The 18,037-nt window shown below is 35.2% G+C and overlaps 1 protein-coding gene across 1 annotated transcript in view; it reads right to left on the bottom strand.

The window, feature by feature from the left end:
* Nucleotides 1–509: 509 nt before the first annotated feature.
* The window catches only part of KIF5B (kinesin family member 5B), a 48,051-nt gene continuing 30,523 nt past the window's right edge, over nt 510–18,037 (bottom strand). Inside the window, exons 16-26 of the mRNA XM_008064256.1 lie at nt 14,274–14,462; nt 13,554–13,671; nt 12,995–13,056; nt 12,787–12,896; nt 11,137–11,238; nt 10,080–10,140; nt 9,890–9,961; nt 9,611–9,715; nt 8,355–8,571; nt 7,696–7,844; nt 510–3,144 (exon numbers count right to left, since the gene is read on the bottom strand). Of these exons, the coding sequence (XP_008062447.1) occupies nt 7,714–7,844; nt 8,355–8,571; nt 9,611–9,715; nt 9,890–9,961; nt 10,080–10,140; nt 11,137–11,238; nt 12,787–12,896; nt 12,995–13,056; nt 13,554–13,671; nt 14,274–14,462 (1,167 nt within the window). The 3' untranslated portion in view covers nt 510–3,144; nt 7,696–7,713. The remainder of the gene's footprint in view (nt 3,145–7,695; nt 7,845–8,354; nt 8,572–9,610; nt 9,716–9,889; nt 9,962–10,079; nt 10,141–11,136; nt 11,239–12,786; nt 12,897–12,994; nt 13,057–13,553; nt 13,672–14,273; nt 14,463–18,037) is intronic.

Genomic DNA, 18,037 nt, shown 5'->3' with positions numbered 1-18,037 from the left:
CCAAGTAAGTGGAACTACTGGTGCATGTCACCACACCTGGCTAATTTTTTTTTTTTTTTTTGAGTTGGAGTCTCACTCTGCAGCCCAGGCTGGAGTGCAGTGACACACTCACAGCCATCACAGGTTTGACTTGCTGGGCTCTGGGAATCCTTCCACCTCAGTCTTTCAAGTAGCCAGAACTATAGGCGCATGCTACCACACCCAGCTAATTTTTGATTTATTGCAGAGACAAGATATTGCCAAATTGTCCAGGCTGGTCTTGAACCCATGAGTTCAGGCAATCCATTCACCTTGGCCTCCCAAAGTGCTAGGATTACAGGCTGAGCTAAGCCACCGAGGCTGGCCAGGAACAGTCTTTTTTAAAGTTATTTTCCAGCTAGACCTGAATGACCATTGAAGGAGTATCTGAAAAATAAAACTTTAACAGTATTTTTATATTGGTTAATAAAATGATCACACTCAGATGAACAATGTAGTCCAGAGAAAATTAACACAGGTGAGACTGGTACTTCATTTCTAGCTCTTCAGCCTACATATTTAATTCCTGTGTCCAAAAGGCTGCAAACAAAATATTAGGAAACCAAATATACATAAGTATAATGACATATGAGTCACTATTCTGTCAAGCCAGAAGGCCACTCAGTCATGTAAAATCAACCTACTATTTCACTGGTTAAGTTTTAAGAAAATCATTACATTTCAAAAAAATTTTCCTCTTTATTTAAACATAAACACATTTACAGCATGCAGGTTAACTTAAAATTATATGGCGTCTTCCCAAACCAGGTTATCTTTGAATGTATCTTCAAGCACTGAAAATAAACCAACATATTCCACAGGTAGACTCAAGACTCTCTTCTGTCACCTCATGTCAAATTGAGTTAAGCACAAATTGAGAGTTATGCACAGTAGTTTTTCTTAAGTTAGGCAAATAATTTAATTGATCACATGAATAAATATTATCCTTATTTCATTGAGTTTCTCTTGTGAACCATTTATCAATACTCAGAGGAACATTAATATAGCCAGTCAAAAAGACACTGCAAATGGAAATAAGTGTCAATGTTCTAGATGTTCAGAAATTTTCATTTCTAAGAGTAACTGCTGTGTTTAATGACCTACCACAGCAAAAAGAGCAGTTCGCTGAAATCAATTTATGAAATTCTTGGTACACTTTATGAAAGTTTGAAATTACAAATAGAAAAGAACCACTAAGATATTTTTAAAAACGAACATTATGTATTCTTAACCACATGCTAGTTACAACTCATTGTTACAGAGCACCAATACCCATGATATATCTTATAGGAAGGAAACTAACATTCAGACAAAAGAGAAAAAAAATCTGCTTCACTTATGAATATTGCCAAAGAAGTTAGTTTTCATTTGAAAACAATATAAATGTTTCTGCACTTAGAAATCTATTGTCATGAAGAGGCTATAGCACTTTCTTTTTGTTAACTCTGTTACTTATATCTTGCTGCACCAAAGTTTCATCTCAATTTTTGGAGTGTTTCTTTTGATCAATCCTAAAAGCAACACAATCATTTTAGAGGTTGCAGACTACAAGAGCAAAGGTTTTTGACTGTTAAAAAAATAAATAAATAAATTTATCTTTTAAATCAAAATTATTATAAAAGTGGAAATTACAATAGTTAAGGAAATAGAAAAATAAGCCAATTATGATCTAAGTCTTCTGACTATGGCTCCAAATTCAATAATACAAATATCTGTGTATAAAACTTTTTCAAAAAGTTATTTCTGCCAGCCAGATCCTAACACAGAACTTTCCAAGTTTCTCTACTGATTGAATACCTTAAATCCCCATTCTCTGTGAATTTCTGCTAATACAGTTGCAGTCACCTCCCACCACTGATGTAACAAATGTTGGAAATCTCTTTCCCTATTACTTTCATAGTTTCCTAAAATAAACTGCAGGAAAAGTGGCAAAAATAGGTATACACTTGGTACTCATTATAAAATTATGGACTATAGCCAACAAAATATTTGAGGATTATTAGTGACTTGCAAACAATTTACTATTTCTAGATCAAATAAGAAATAAATTATAGTGTATGATTTAATGTAGCTGATTAAAAATACCCCAAGGATTTCATTCCAAAATTTACCTATTTTTAAAATTCACCATGTATCTGAACTTTTTCTTCACTTTTTCTTAATTTCCATAGGCTATAAATTTAGACCAGCCAATAAAGTACAAACAATATAAAATTATGTTTAGTCCTATAATACTTTAATTAATTTCACTATACTTAAGATGACAAATTAATATCTGTCCATTTCTTATATTAGCTAGCAAGCTCACCAGAATGAAGCAGGGTATTTTTTCATTCTATCAAGCTATGTTGAATATAGAATCAGGAAGGAGAAAGTATAATTCCTTTCCCAAACTTTCTTATAAACTGAGAGCTGCTTTTGATATTGTAAAATATTTCTATTCAAAACAACTCAGCAACAGGCATTTCATGAGATAACAATTAAGTAGCCTCTGCTCAGTCTCAAATGCCTCACTGGGCATTTGTAAGGTTTCAGTGCTCACACAGTAGTTTTTAGAAGCAAACTTCAGAAATGATACAAATAATTTTAACCCTGATATCTTTTCAAGGAATTTTAAAATACAGTACTGACCTGATATATTTTGTGGGCATGTAGTGTTGTTAAGTGGTAAAATTTAAGACATTTAACCTAAATGTTCTATTTTTCCTAAAAACAGGAAGACATTTTAATAGGAAAAGAAGAAGCAGTAGCAGCTAGGTAATTTAAACAGATTAAAAAAATAAACATACATAAAGAAACAAACACAAAAAGCACAGTCCTATAAGGTACAGTTAGCTTGGCACGGTAAAGACTAAATTTAAGACATGAAAGACAAACTGTGTAATAAATAGGGCCACAGTTGTAAACTGTCATTTTCCTCTCCTAAGATGCCAAAATTGCACTCTAGTTGTGTTGGGAAGCAGCAGAGTTTACAAGAAGAGTAGGTAGGAAACAGCTGTACAGGCCAGGTATAATTTATACATTAAAAAAAATTATAATTCTACAATCCCAAGGAAGTAGAGGTTATAGTCACAGAATGACTTTTTGATACCATGTCCTCTTCATACTTCAATGACTTTTCAACACCTGAAAAATGGGAGAAGACATAGAGAGAAAATGTTTAGTTTTATAGAACTCATGTTTGAGGTAATTGTAAAAAAGAAACAAGGAAATAAAATATGCCAATAGTTTATAAACATTTTAGACAAAAGCTGTGACTCCTTTCCTCCTAATAAAAAGATAGCAATATTAAAAAATGTGATTTATTCTCTTTTTATTTACCTCCTAACTAGATCTGTTTATGAGCAGTACAATGACTAAAAAGGTGCCAATTCTTCATCTGTTTTTACTCTCCCCAATAAAGCTATGGGCGAGCAGACATATGAACTATTTTTTTTTTAAGAAAAAGGTGGCTAATCTTTTAACTAGCAAACAGTGGTCAGTGACACTCTTAATCCAAGGACCAGTGAATAGCAACTAGCCGTTACACTACATGGAAGCCTTAAAAAAAGAGAGGAGAGGTAGAGGCATGGAGGAATAGGGATAAATAAGAGGTGCATACGGCAGGAAAAGCCACAGTGAAATAAGCAAGTAGTTGTTACACTTTGAGCCATCCTTGTATTAAGCTGCCTATTTACACATTTAAAAAACTCAAAAGAATTATGCAAGCCACTGAAGACTAGCCATATAAAACTGGAAACTAAGGATATCAGTATTATTTACACATTTTCCTTTCCAAAAATAAATCCAGTGTTCTGAAGTGTTTTTCCTAACATTTAAAAATTTACTTGTCAAGTATTTAACTTAATTTATCACTTAAGTATATCATATACTCCCCAATCATGATTTAGGAGGGATATAAAAAAACAAAAACAAAGAACCACTATTGGGACTGCAGCAAGCTATGATTATACCACTGTACTCTAGCCTGGGCAACAGAGAGAGAGAGACTCCGTCTCAAAACAAAACGTAACCTAGTTTGGCTGGGTTAGCTATCTCCCTCATGTGTTAAACTGCTGTCACTCTACTGGGATCTTTCTTTTCTGTCAATGAGATATAAGCTCAAAGCTTAAATATGAATTTTAGTGTGGAAAAAATACACAAAAAGAACAAACTTTTGTCTTTATTTATACTCTGAAAATCTCCTTGCCTAGCTCCCCCTTCCAGAAAGGTAAGAAGAGGCAGCTTGCATCTATTTTTGAATACTATGTGCTAGGTAACAACTTAACTCATATAATTCTCAATGATTTTCATTTTTACTAATGAAAGGGTTTTAAAAGTTATGAGTCCAAAGGGGAAAAACACAGAGACTATCTCTAATTGTTAAGAAAACAGGCTGGGCTCGGTGGCTCAGTCTGTAATCCTAGCACTTTGGGAGGCCGAGGTGAGTGGATTGCATGAGCCCGCGGGTTTGAGACCTGCCCGGGCAACTTGGCGAGACCTCGTCTCTAGAATAAATCAAAAACTAGCTGGGCGTGGTAGCATGTGCCTGTAATTCCAGTTACTCGGAAGGCTGAGGCAGAAGGATCGCCGGAGGCCAGCAGGTCGAGGCTGCAGTGGCTGGGAGCGGCCACTGCACTCCAGTCTGGGTGACAGTGAGACTCCAACTCAAAAAAAAAAAAAAAAAAAAAGAATGTGTGAGCTAAATCTAATCAGTGCTTTTGATCTACCTTTCAACATGCAGTATTGAAATCACAAGGGATAGAGGAACAAGGCGACTGGCACATAAGAACAATCAGACACATCCAGAAGATGGTCAGTGTCATTAAAAAGGGTGGTTATTATTCTAGATTAAAAGGGACTTAAGGGATAAAACCAAATGCAAACAGCAGTCCTAGATCATACCCTGATTTAGACAAATCAGCTGTACAGGACATTTCTTAAAAAAAAAAATGGAGAAACTGAATATGGATTGGTATTAAATAATTTTAAAAATATCACTGGCCAGGTGCAGTGGCTCAAGCCTGTAATCCCAGCACATTGGGAGGCTGAGGCAAGAGAATTCCCTGAATCCACCAGTTCGAGAACAACCTGGGCAGTCTTGATGGGACCTCATCTCTACAATAAATCAAAAAAATTAGCTGGGCATGGTAGTGCATGCCTGTGGTTCTGGCTTCTTGGAAGGATTGCCTGAGACCAGCAGGTTGACACTGGAGTGGCCGTGAGCGTGCCACTGCAATCCAGCCAGGGCGACAGAGTGAGACTCCAACTCAAAAAAACCCCCCAAAAACAAAAAACATCATTTTGTTAGGTGTGATATTATTGTGGCTATGTAGAAAATTGTTACGTTTTAGAGAACCATTAAACAATTAGGCCATACATCCATAATTTATTTTTATGCTGAACCATTTAAAAAGACGTCAAAATGAAAAACTGTTTAAAAAGTTACTTGTTCAAGTTTTAAAAAGTAGAAAAGTCAGAATTGGCATTTGGATGAAACCCTATAGTCCATGTTCCTTTCACTCACTCTTTCAAAATCCTATACTGTGTGATCAAACTATTATATTAAATTGTAAGAAATATGAGTCCACAATATTGATTAATTCTCTACTCAAATTTAGAGCCAATACTAGGCAAAATGTCAAAGTAAAAACAAGAAAGATTAAATTAACTGGCTTTAGTATTTGTCAGAAACAATTAACAGTTAACCATTTAATAATTATTTATTATTTTTCATTTCCAAAGCACCTACACTGAAGGTTTAATATCAGAGTCTTTGTCTCATGATGAAATATTAGGCAGCTATTAATTAAGAAAATGTTCAAAATATATTGCTGAGTTTAAAAAGCAAGCTACAAATTAGACATATGTAGAACAGGTATAGAATGTTATTAGAATAGTTATCAGCAGCTTAAACTTTTAAATTTAAAAGTTGTATGTACAGAAAGATTATCTTGGTAATATCTCTAAATATTTATCTTCTAATTTATGATTTCTAAAAATTCCCCTAAAAGAGATATTACTTGTATAACTATAAAAAAAATAAAACCCATAAATCTGTTAGAAAAGTGCTCACAATAGGTAAATGAAAAAAAAGACAGAGAACTTATAAAAAAGGAAGTACAAATGGACCATTAAACATACATAATAAGCCGGGCTCGGTGGCTCAGCCTGTAATCCCGCGCCCTTGGGAGGCTGAGGTGAGTGGATTGCCTGAGCCCGCGGGTTCGAGACCCGCCTGGGCAGTGAGACCTCATCTCTACAATAAATCAAAAAATCAGCAGGGCATGGTAGTGCGCACCTGTAATTCTGGCTACTTGGAAGGCTGAGGCGGAAGAATCGCCGGAGCCCAGTAGGTCGAGGCTGCGGTGGCCGGGAGGGGCCCCTGCACTCCAGTCTGGGTGGCAGAGTGAGACTCCAACTCAAAAAAAAAAAAAAAAAAAATAAAAAAAAAATATATATATATATATATATATATATATATAATAAAAAATACAACTTTAATGATAAATCAGTAAAAGTCGCTCTTTTTGGCCGATTAAATTAGAAGCTTAGGCTGGGCATGGTAACTCACGCCTGTAATCCCAGCACTTTGGGAGGCTGAGGTGGAAGGATCACTTGAGGCCAGGAATTCAAGATCAGCCTGGGCAACATAGGGAGACCTCATCTCTACAAAAAAATGAAAAAAGTTAGCTGGGTGTAGTGGCACATGCCTAAAGTCCCAGAGGCTGAGAAGGGAAGATCGTCTGAGCCTAGGAGATAGAGGCTGCAGTGAGCTGTGATCGTGCCACTGCACTCCAGCCTGGGTGACAGAGTGAAACCCTGACTCAAAACAAACAAAAAAACTAAGCTTAATAACGACTAACATTCAATGCTGGCAAGGATATAACAAAATAAACAGTAACCCTAACTAATATGCAATTTGGTATAGTCTTTCTAGAAAGCAATATGTTAATATGCAGCAAGAGCCTTAAAAATGTTCACAGTAATTCCACTTCTGGAAATAATGTAAAAGATAAGAAAAGTACAAAAAGCTGTTTTAAATTTCACATATAGAAGTTTCAGTTTTGGAAAATTTCAAACGGGATAAATTAACACACATAAACATAATTAAATGTCCATATAAACCATGATATATCAGAAAAAATTACCAAGAGCTATTAGAAATAATACAACATGTCAGGGTTAAAAACAATCAAGAAGGCCGGGCTCGGTGGTTCAGCCTGTAATCCCGCGCCTTTGGGAGGCTGAGGTGAGTGGATTGCCTGAGCTCGCAGGTTCGAGACCCGCCTGGGCAGCGAGACCTCATCACTACAATAAATCAAAAAATCAGCCAGGCGTGGTAGCACATGCCTGTAATTCCGGCTAGTTGGAAGGCTGAGGTGGAAGGATCAGCTTCGGAGCCCAGCAGGTCGAGGCTGCGGTGGCCAGGAGCGGCCACTGCACTCCAGTCTGGGCGACAGAGTGAGACTCCAGCTCAACAACAACAAAAAAAAACAATTAAGAAGAAAAATTAGGATAACATGATCTGAACGACAAAAATGATTAGAAGAAACCATGCTAAATTACTTTCACAATCAATTTAAGTTAAAAAAAAAAACCTATGTGAGAACTGAAAAAAATCTATAAACCTATTTAACAACCAATGGCTCACCTTTTTGAAATATAGCTATGAAAAGCCAGATATAAACTACAAACCTGTGGGTGTGTGTACGTTTACACTTGTTTGCCTCCTCCACCTCGCACTGCCACTGGCTGGCTGTTCTGAACAAATGCACCTCCTCCACGAATTGCACTTGGATGAGTTGGAGAAGCCGCTGGGTGTTGCCCGGGACGAATAGGTTTAGCTGACAGGAAAAATACAGATGACTTTAAAATAAAGCTTAACACCTTACTATACTGACTGCTTAAGTCTCTTTATTCACAACAAATTCTAAATGTTTTGCTTTTCTTTGCTTTTTGTTTCTTTCTTTTTCTTTTAAGTTACATCCTTCTCTCCAAGGCCTGTACAATTCTCAGCTTCTTAAAAATCTTTTTTCTGCACCAATGATTAGTCTGAAGCATGAAATAATTTCTGATTATTTTCTTGTAACTCTCTCTGCTTTAATAATACTGTTCTATCTAGTGTCTCCTATCCCTGACCATTCTTGTGTGCGTCTCCAGTTCTTATCTTCTTGTCCTGTTAATGTATCATCCCTCAATTTTTTTCTTTCCCAACAGTGTCACTCTTTGGTAAGTTAAAAGAGAAAGACAGACACACCATGACAACACATTATAAAATTCAGATTATGTTTTCAGCTAAATTAAAGCATTTCGAACTAAGTAAAATTTTGAAGGCTTTAAGGTGTTCTACTAACCAATCTGTGCAGAATGGCCTCTTCTGGCCATATTCTTTGACCTGACTGCTTCTTTGATGCGATCTACTTCTTGCTGATAGCGTTTGCGATCACGAGATGCATTTTCTTTGGCTTCTTTCAGCGCTGACTCCAAAGCTTTCACTCTTTCAGCAGTAGCTCGAAGACGCTTTTCCAACTTAGGAAGTTCGCAGCGAAGGTCTGCATTGTCACGTACCAACTAAAGGTACACAAAGAAAACAAGGATTCTGGCTTTAGTAAGATGATCTGAAAAAAGTATGAGCATTTCATGACTGCTCCTTAGAAAAAAAATAGAAGTACATTTTATATTAAGGTTTTCCATTTAGCTACTTTAGGCAGCAACATGCAGGGAATACATATATCCATACATATACACAAATAATTCTCACAAAGATCTATTTCATTTAATTTTTTAGCAGGGGACTGTTCTCCCCACTAGGCAATAAATTACAATACAATGCTACGTTTCTTCAGTAAGATAACTAATCTGGTGAAATAAGCATCCCTTAAGATATAGTAAGTGCACAAGTAAACACTAAGACAATAAGAGCTAAACTGTCTCGAACCTTAACCTAGATGAAAATATCATGTTTACAGTAACAAAGATTTAACAATTGAGTATGGCAAGAAACTTTTCTACTAGTAATCTAAATCATATATCAAGTTACAATAAAAATTAAGCCAAAAAACCCACAGTGAGCAGCATTATTATCATTTTAAAATACCAACTGGCTCATTACATATTTTATACACCGGAGAATTAAGTATAAAAAGATCTCCCCCCCAAAAAAGATCTTTTTTTGAGCCAGAGTCTCACTCTGTTGGCCAGGCTGGAGTGCAGTGGCACTCTCATGGCTACTGCAGCCTTGACCTGCTGAGCTCAGGTGATCCTCTTGACTCAACCTTCCAAAGTGCTGGGATTACAGACGTGAGCCACCACACCCAGCCCAAGATCATGTTTTAACTGGAAAGACTTGCCTATCAGAGATTTAAAAATTACCACAAATAAGTTAAGAAAACTCAAGAGTCCTGAAATTCTAAAGAGAAAATAAGTATATACTGCCTCTTTTAAGAATAAAGTTGTTAAAAATATTAACTCCCCTAAAAAAGTTACTAGTAGTATCTTTATATAATTTTTTGATAAAATAGATAGCTCAGGGTATGAAAATTCCTTAGGACTCTTTCCTCAAGTTTTTATTCTTACAGTGCTGCAGCTACCACAAAATAGACTCGATTACCTGTTTGTGCACTTTAGTGAGCTGTTCAAGATTATTTTCAAGAAAGGAAATTTTCTGCTTCTGAGCAGCACTGCCTCCAGTGTCATCAGAATCAATCTCTGCACTCTGAGAAAAGAAGGTTAATGAATACTACATAAAAATTTAAAGATGAAAAAAATTCTAAGCTTAATTATATGAAAGTTGACACAGCAATGTAAAATTATTTCACTTATGAATACAAAGAATTACACACAGTAAGCACTATTTATACAAATACCCACTTCAGTACAGTTATATTACCTTTTTAACTCTGGTAGCCAGGTCCTGAACAAAGAGCTTGCGCAGGTTGTGTAAAGTCTGAAGTTCTTTTGCCTTGAATTTAGAACAGCAATATTTTTGGAATTCAGAGTACAAATGTAAGACAATCAGGGTGGGGGGAAAAATCCCACAAAATGCTTCCCAATTTTATTTATTTTCATGTTTTTCTTACCACTGTCTCTTCCAAACCTTTCAAGTCTTGTCTTGCTTGTTCTCGTCTATCCTGCATAACCCTAACGGTAGAAGAATATATATTATGTATTTTCAATTTTGATTCCATAAAATCCTAGTTGTACTTAGTTGAAAGGATCATTTTTTAGATTTAAATAAATTAAAGATGCTATTTTTTAAACGCTTATCCATGTTGTCTCTCACGAAATTTTATTTATTTATTCATAAAATTTATTTTATATATACAGATTGAGTGTCTTGCTAGGTTTGCCAGGCTGGTCTTGAACTCCTGGCCTCTAACAATATTCTTGCCTTGGCCTCCCAAAGTGCTGGGATTACAGAAGTGAGCTACAGTATCTAGCCTCAAGAAATTTGTATATGCCTAAATCTAAATCTAAATCTGTATCTTCTAAATCTACAGTTTATTACAAGAAAAACAAAAACAAAAAACAAACCTCCTCACATAGCAATGGAAGAGATTAACTGGTCCTAATGGTCTAATTGCTAATAATTAACAGTTCATTTCAAATTGTCTTAACAAATTCAAGGTATGTGAAAAATTACAATCATCAGGTTTCTATCTGGCTCAGACTCTAGGACACTGAATATTGATTCAATAACTGAGAAAAAATAAACAGTGAAAAACCTCTGCTCAAAAAGGTAAGGCTAAAATAATTAATATTATTTTATGAAAGATCAATTTGGCAAAAATTTTGTGACAGATCCTGAAATCTTCTAAAGTACTTAATGTAATGTTTTAGGTTCATTTTTATGCTGGATCCTGAAATAACATAGTAGTAACACAGAAACAGCAAGCAGGTTGATAAACAGGAATCTAGATCTTGATCACCACTGAAATAGAAGACCTTGTTTTCAATAAGTACAAGTGTGTATTTCAAGTTTTTTTATATTATAGTCAAATCAACTCAGAGGACTTAAGAAAGACATCTTTTAGCCCATACAAAGTAAAATATCTATCCACTTGATATATCCAAGGGTAATGCCTACAATCCTCATTTAGTTTTTATTTTTAAACTTTAATTAAAACAGTTACTCACGTAAGTTCATGTAGTTTTCTGCTCTTTTCTTGATCTGTAGCTTTCAACTTCTCATGTTCTACTCTTAGACGTTCCTGTTCTAGCATCATTTTCTGGTTTTGGCTGACAAAAAACGTAACACAACATCAACATCATGGTTTTCTGAATGTCGTCATTAAAATTTTTCAAACTCTTAAATACTATAACCTGTTTTAAACACTCAAGGCCTTTGCTATTCTGTCCCCCTTGAGGGAAAAGAGAGAGGGGACCTAGCTATGTGGAGTCACATATTTATTTTTCCTTTCCTTTCGCCCCGGTTGGAGGGCCGTGGCACACTCACAGTCACCCCAGCATCAACCTGCTGGGCTCCGGCAATCGTTCGTCTCAGCCTTCCAGGTAGCTGGAACTATAGGCGAACACTACCGTGCCTTGCTAATTTTTTATTTATTGTCGAGTCAAGGTCTCACCAAGTTGTCCAGGCTGGTCTCAAACCTGTGGGCTCAGGCAATCTACTTGCCTTGGCCTCCCAAAGTGCTGGGATTACAGGCTGAGCCATCAAGCCCGGCCAACATATTTTTCTTATTTTGGTTTGAAATCATTATTTTATTTTGCAGTCTTTCACTGTTTTGAATCCTTATCTCAACTTCCATTAGGTATTAATAGTAAGACCATGACCCAAATTTCATCATCATTTTCTTCCCTCTCCTCTGGTTGCAACTCAAATCATCGTAGACTTCAATTTCTATCAATTCTATGCATGCACACATAGTTTTATGGAAGTAGAGAAACATGGTTACAGAAGTAGAGAAACAACTAGATAAACAAAGAAGACAAATTCTGTTTAAAAAAAAAACTGTTAAAACCCACATCTTTTTTTGTTGTTGAGTTGGAGTCTCACTCTGTCACCCAGACTGGAGTGCAGTGGCTCGCTTCTGGCCACCACAGCCTCGACCTGCTAGGTTCTGGAGATCCTTCCGCCTCAGCCTTCCAAGTAGCTGGAACTACAGGCACGCGCTACCACGCCCGGCTAATTTGTGATTTATTGTAGAGATGAGGTCTCGCCAGGTTGCCCAGGTGGGTCTTGAACCCGCGGGCTCAGGCAATCCACTCACCTCAGTCTCCCAAAGTGCTGGGATTACAGGCTGAGCCACCAAGCCTGCCTGATAACCCATAATTTCTAACGAAGTGTTTCTCAGTTTGTGTGTGTGTGTGTGTGTGTGTGTGTGTGTGTGTGTGTGTGTGTGTGTGTGTGTGTGTGTATACAAAAGTTAAGCAAATAATCTGAAGGAGACTATGGTATCTATTTGCAATAATGTGCTTCATTTGAGGATTTTTTTCCTTTTTATTGAATATTTAGATTAAAAAAAAAAAAAACCTAAGACAATTTTTAAAAAATTTAACCTGGAACTTAGAAGTTTTACTCATAAATAAGAAAGTCCTTTATTTTTTGTTTTGTTGTAGAGATGAATCTTGCTGTGTTGCCTAGGCTGGTCTTGAACTCCTGGACTCAAGTAAACCTTCCTCTCATCCTCTGAGGGGCTGGGATTATAGGCACAAGACTCTAGGTTTCCAATAAGGACATACTGTCCATTAGTAACCTATTATTTCTTCCTGTCTAAATAGTCAATCTTTCTCAGTTGTTAATATCAAAGGTAAAAGTATAATGCTTACTCTTGAAGATTAGTAATAAGTTTTTCTTTTGCTTCTACTTCATCTCTCAAACTACTGATTTGTTTTTGATGAGTTTCTCTGTGGCTTTGGATCTGCTGTTCAACAGCTTGCTAAAATTTTGAGAGGAAAAGCATGCTTTAAGTCAGAATAATCAACACTAATAATGAAGGATTAAAGCCATTAGAATCCAATGTAACAACAAACTTGCCTTAACTTCATTTGCAGTCTGAACCTTATTTAAGTGCTCCTTTTCCATTTCATGGACTTTCTCTGGGTAGCAAGAGAAAACAGAAGAGCGAAATAAGTCTTACAGTTCCTCATATAAACCAAGGAGTAAAAATTTTATGAAAAGAATGTTCCTTAGCAGTACTCGATTTAAATTATCCAAATGTCACATAGAAAATCTTGCTCTCCAAGCTCAATGACATGCTGACTAGTACACTTAGTTCTATCTGCTGTGTTGATATTATGGATTCTTTCACGTATTTTCTTTCCCTAATCCAAGAACAGATGGGTTAATGGCATAGCAGCAAAATGAAATTGCTTCTAAGTCTCCTATGTTAAGATTTATACACATACACACAACTGCATAACTTTGTAAGAAATTCCCAGATTGGCCATTTCTATATTCAAATACCATCTTAAAAAATATGTGTATTAAAGTGTATGATATGTTTACCATTCCTAGTAATTTCTATCAGTGTGAATGCTTACTATCATTATACTAAAATGAGAATGACTATAATTATAAAGTTAGAAGCTAATACCTTGTGCTCGAAGCTGAACTAGTTCTTCATTGAGGGAATCAACAGATTCCTCCAACTGTCTTTTCTTTTGCTCCACATTTTGAAGGTATTCAGTCAATGATTTGATTTTGGCTTCATGCTTTTGGAAGAAACATACTGATATGAAGTGGAAAAAATATCTTATGCACACATATTGTTAAAACTATTTGAAAGTAAACAAGTTTTACGGATACATCTAAATGTGTAATAAATTTGAAGGTAGTTAAACCTAAAATGTTCAGGGACCAGATTTAAAATGTTAAAGAATTTAACAAATTAAATGGCTATGAGTGTGATTTGTAAACTAAGGCACTGAAGAATGAAACACAAAGCACTACTCACATTTATCTCTACCTAATGTTACAAGGGTGAAATTCCTATCTTAGTGAATGGTCCCATTAACTCAGTTGCCAAAGCCAGAAAACTGGCCCCCTGGAATTTTTTCACTAGTCACCATCAATTACATCTTTTTGGTAAATTTATGTATGTAACCCATATACATGTTAGCAGTTAACATGTATAACCCAGTCAAATTATTCAATAACCCAGTTAAATTATTCAAGTTATTATACTGCAGCCGGGCTAGGAACAATAATGGACTAAACTATTTTTTTATTTTGTTACTCAAGATAACCCATATAAGCTCATTTTTCTGGAACTTTTATATATGTAAAATTTATACAACTTTGTTCTGTAACATACTTGAGAGATACGAAGCTGACATGCTGCTAACTCCTTTTCATTTTCTTCCATTTTTTTGTTGCTCTCAGTCTGTGTGCTTTCTAACTGTTTGCAACGTTTCACCATTGTTTTTACTTCTGACTTCATTTTGCTAATGTAGAGCCTTGCGACAGTGAACTCTTCATCTATCATACCAGTTCCCTCAGGTTGCTGTGAGAAAAAATTAAAATAAAAAATTAAAGGCAAAAATGTTCAGTGTGTGTTTTCTCAATTAGACTCTAAAATCCTATAAGAAAATAAATTTTAATAATATTCAATACTCAAAGGCAGTCTGGAATTTACTTTTATTACGGTTTTCAGTAAAGGGCAAATAGAGTTTACTTTTGATCTTTCCTACTTATTAAAACTTAAAATAATCCTGCAAGGAAAAGAAATGAATGTAAACCTTAAAAACATATGACTTCTGCCTCTTTCAGTTTTTATATTTCCCCTTTTAGTTTTTATATTTTATATTTATAAACCTATTCCATAAATTTATTGTTATTCATATGCAAGTTCACTTTAAAACTTAACAAGAGAGCCGGGCTCGGTGGCTCAGCCTGTAATCCTGCGCTTTGGGAGGCTGAGGTGAGTGGAATGCCTGAGTCTGCGGGTTCGAGACTCGCCTGGGCAACTTGGCGAGACCTCATCTCTACAATAAATCAAAAAATCAGCCGGGCATGGTAGCACATGTCTGTAATTCTGGCTATTCGGAAGCCTGAGGCGGAGGGATCGCCGGAGCACAGCAGGTTGAGGCTGCAATGGCCGGGAGTGACCACTGCCCTCCAGTCTGGGCGACAGAGTGAGACTCCAACTCAAAAAAAACCCAAAAGCAAACAAAAAAAAACTTAACAAGAGAATGTTTACATGATAAGGAAAGTATGATTTGTAAACTCAACCAGGAGGAACTGTGGTCACTGTTTTTAATTTTCTTAGGTGTCATTACAAAATTCCAATAAAATAATCAAAGTCAAAATTAAGTCAAGTTTGGGAAGGAATAAAACTGTCTTTGAACATATAATTAAAACAAAACAAAACAAACCCTTCCTGAAACAAATAAGCCATTACAGCACAATTAAGGATACAAGGTTAATATACAAAAGTCAATCACTTCTTTTTTAACAAAAATAAACAACTGGAACTTAAAATTTAAATCACAATGCTATAATCCTGGCACAGATGTTACACCTTACAGAAAAATTAACTCCAAATAAATCACAGACCTCAATGTAAATGCAAAACAACAAAAAAATGAGAAGACAATACAGGAGAAAATCTAGGTAGTCTTGGGTTTGGTGATGAGTTTTTAAATATAATACCAAAAACATAATCCATGAACAAAAAACCCAGCAAGCTGTACATCACCAAAATTCAAAATTTCTGCTCTATAGGGCACTATTAAGAGAATAAAAAAGACAAGTCACAGACCGGGAGAAATACTGCAAAACACTATCTGATAAAGGACTTATATCCAAAACATACAAATAAACTTTTAAAATTTAAAATAAGAAAATAAACAACCCAACTGCAAATTAAAACAACAAGATAACACTAGTAAAATCCAAAAAAGTGACAACACGAAATGCTGGTGACAATGGGGAGCAGCAGGAACTCTCATTCATGGCTGGTAGGAATGCAAAATGCTTCTACCACTTTGGAAAACAGCTTTGGAGTTTCTTACAAAGCTAACATAGTCTTAACACATGCTCTAGCAATCAAACTCCTAGTTATTTTTATCCTGAATTGAAAACAGAAAAAATTGCCCATGAATGTTTATAGCAGTTTTATTCATATTTGTCAAAAACTGGAAGTAACCAAGTAGGTAAATGGATAAACAAACTGTGGTATGTTCATACATTGGAATATTGTTTAGTGTCAAAAGAAATGAACTATCAAGCTACAAAAAGACATGGAAGTATCTGAAATGCACATTGCAAAGTGAAAGAACCTAGTCTGAAAGGGCTACATAACATATGAGCCCAACTATTTAACATTTTGGAAACAGCAAAACTATAGATAGTAGAAACATCTGTGATTGCTAGGGAACAGAGACTAGGGATGAATAGGTAAAGCACAGGGAATTTTTTAGGGAAGTGAAACTATTCTGACTGGAACTGTAATGGTAGATCTATAATATTATGTACTTGTTAAAATATATAAAACTATAAAACACAAAGGATGAACTGCAATGTTTTAAAAAAGTGAGCTCAAACAGTGCTGATGATGACAGGAAAATAATTATGTATAAACAACAAAAATACTGAGGATATTTTTTTCAAAAAAAAGTACCTTTGCAAGGCTGACTTATTTTCAAAATGCTATAATGATATAGAGAAAAAGGCAGTCTAGAAGTTAGAGAATCTAATTCTACTCTTTATTTTCTCTATCCGTACCACTTTTTCACTTACTATTATTTGAAAATGAAATGGAAATATTTTTCTAAAAATAAGTTGCAAATATGCAAAGCAAATTTTGGATCTACTTTTCCATACTAAAAGATTCCCATATATCTATCTCATATTACTTCACCATAAACAGGATAGGGCAGAATGCTGAGACTGATGGAGAAGACAGATCCAGTTACCTGATAGTTAAAGATAACATATTTCCTTTGTTTTATGAATAAATAACATGGTATGAGAAAAGTCACAAGAATCCTTGCCTCATCAGTAAACAGCAACTTTATACAACAGACGGAATGTGTGCTCCATACTGAAAACTTTTATTTAATTTCCAACTCATTATTAAACTGAGCAGGCTGTCACTAAAAAGCCAAGTGCTAAGTATGTTCTCTTTGTTACTGTAACTAGGCTTTAATCAAAACAAACAGTTACTGCAACATACAAATCTTTCATGTTATGTGTGTGCATTTAAGAGTCTTAGTTCACTTTTTTGTTCTAAGTTTTAAAATCTACGAGTCAAAAACCTAATGCTAACATAACCAAATTAGCCCTCTGCACTTGGACATCTCATGGATCACCTACCAGCAACTCGACAGTATTTTTACAAAAGAATAAAAAATTAATCACTTCATATTAAATATAGCACTGAAACCAATTATTTTATCATAATGGTATTTGGCTTATAATAGAATTTTGGACACTGAGAAACTATCTTACGACAAAAAAAATCAAAATTTAGTATCTTAAATTTTTCTAACATGTGGTAACATGTCAAACAGTCATGGGGGGACTTCATCAATAAAGGTACCTATCTCAAACCAAGTAAAGTGGGGACCAAAGTGGGGTCCAAACTTTACCTGTACAATGACCATTTGTATACCTAATCCTGAATTGTATCCCACGTATTTAAAAGTAAAAAAAAAGAAACAGTTACTGACATAGATTGCTGGTTCACTGATACATGTGCAATAGTAATTTGTTTGGTGTCTTCTACACCTGGTATTTTTCTATTTGCGCAAACATTATAGTCTCATTTTATTTCTCTCACATTAATGTAGCTTACTGTCCAGTCTGTGTACCATTGTGAAAGCATTTTTTAAAAGTATATCTCAGTATACATTCCATCTCTTTGCTTTTTTGTGCAATTTTGAGTGGAAAACTTCAAGGAAACATGCATTTTTGAAAAATCTGCACTGGCATAAATTTGTCCTGTATAATCACCAGTAATCTCTCTATATCCCTTCAGAGGGGATATCCAAGTGCAAAGGGTTAGTATTCTTAAAAAGATTATTACAAAAATAGGCATAAAGTAAGTATGACAATATTTTGGTAATGAAGAACTCT

This window comes from Carlito syrichta, unplaced genomic scaffold (assembly GCF_000164805.1).
Source record: "Carlito syrichta isolate Samal-C Ts95f unplaced genomic scaffold, Tarsius_syrichta-2.0.1 Scaffold307249, whole genome shotgun sequence".
NCBI classification, from domain to species: Eukaryota; Metazoa; Chordata; class Mammalia; order Primates; family Tarsiidae; genus Carlito; species Carlito syrichta.
The sequence above is the reverse complement of the archived record's forward strand: the minus strand, read 5'-3'. Positions and strand labels throughout refer to the sequence as shown.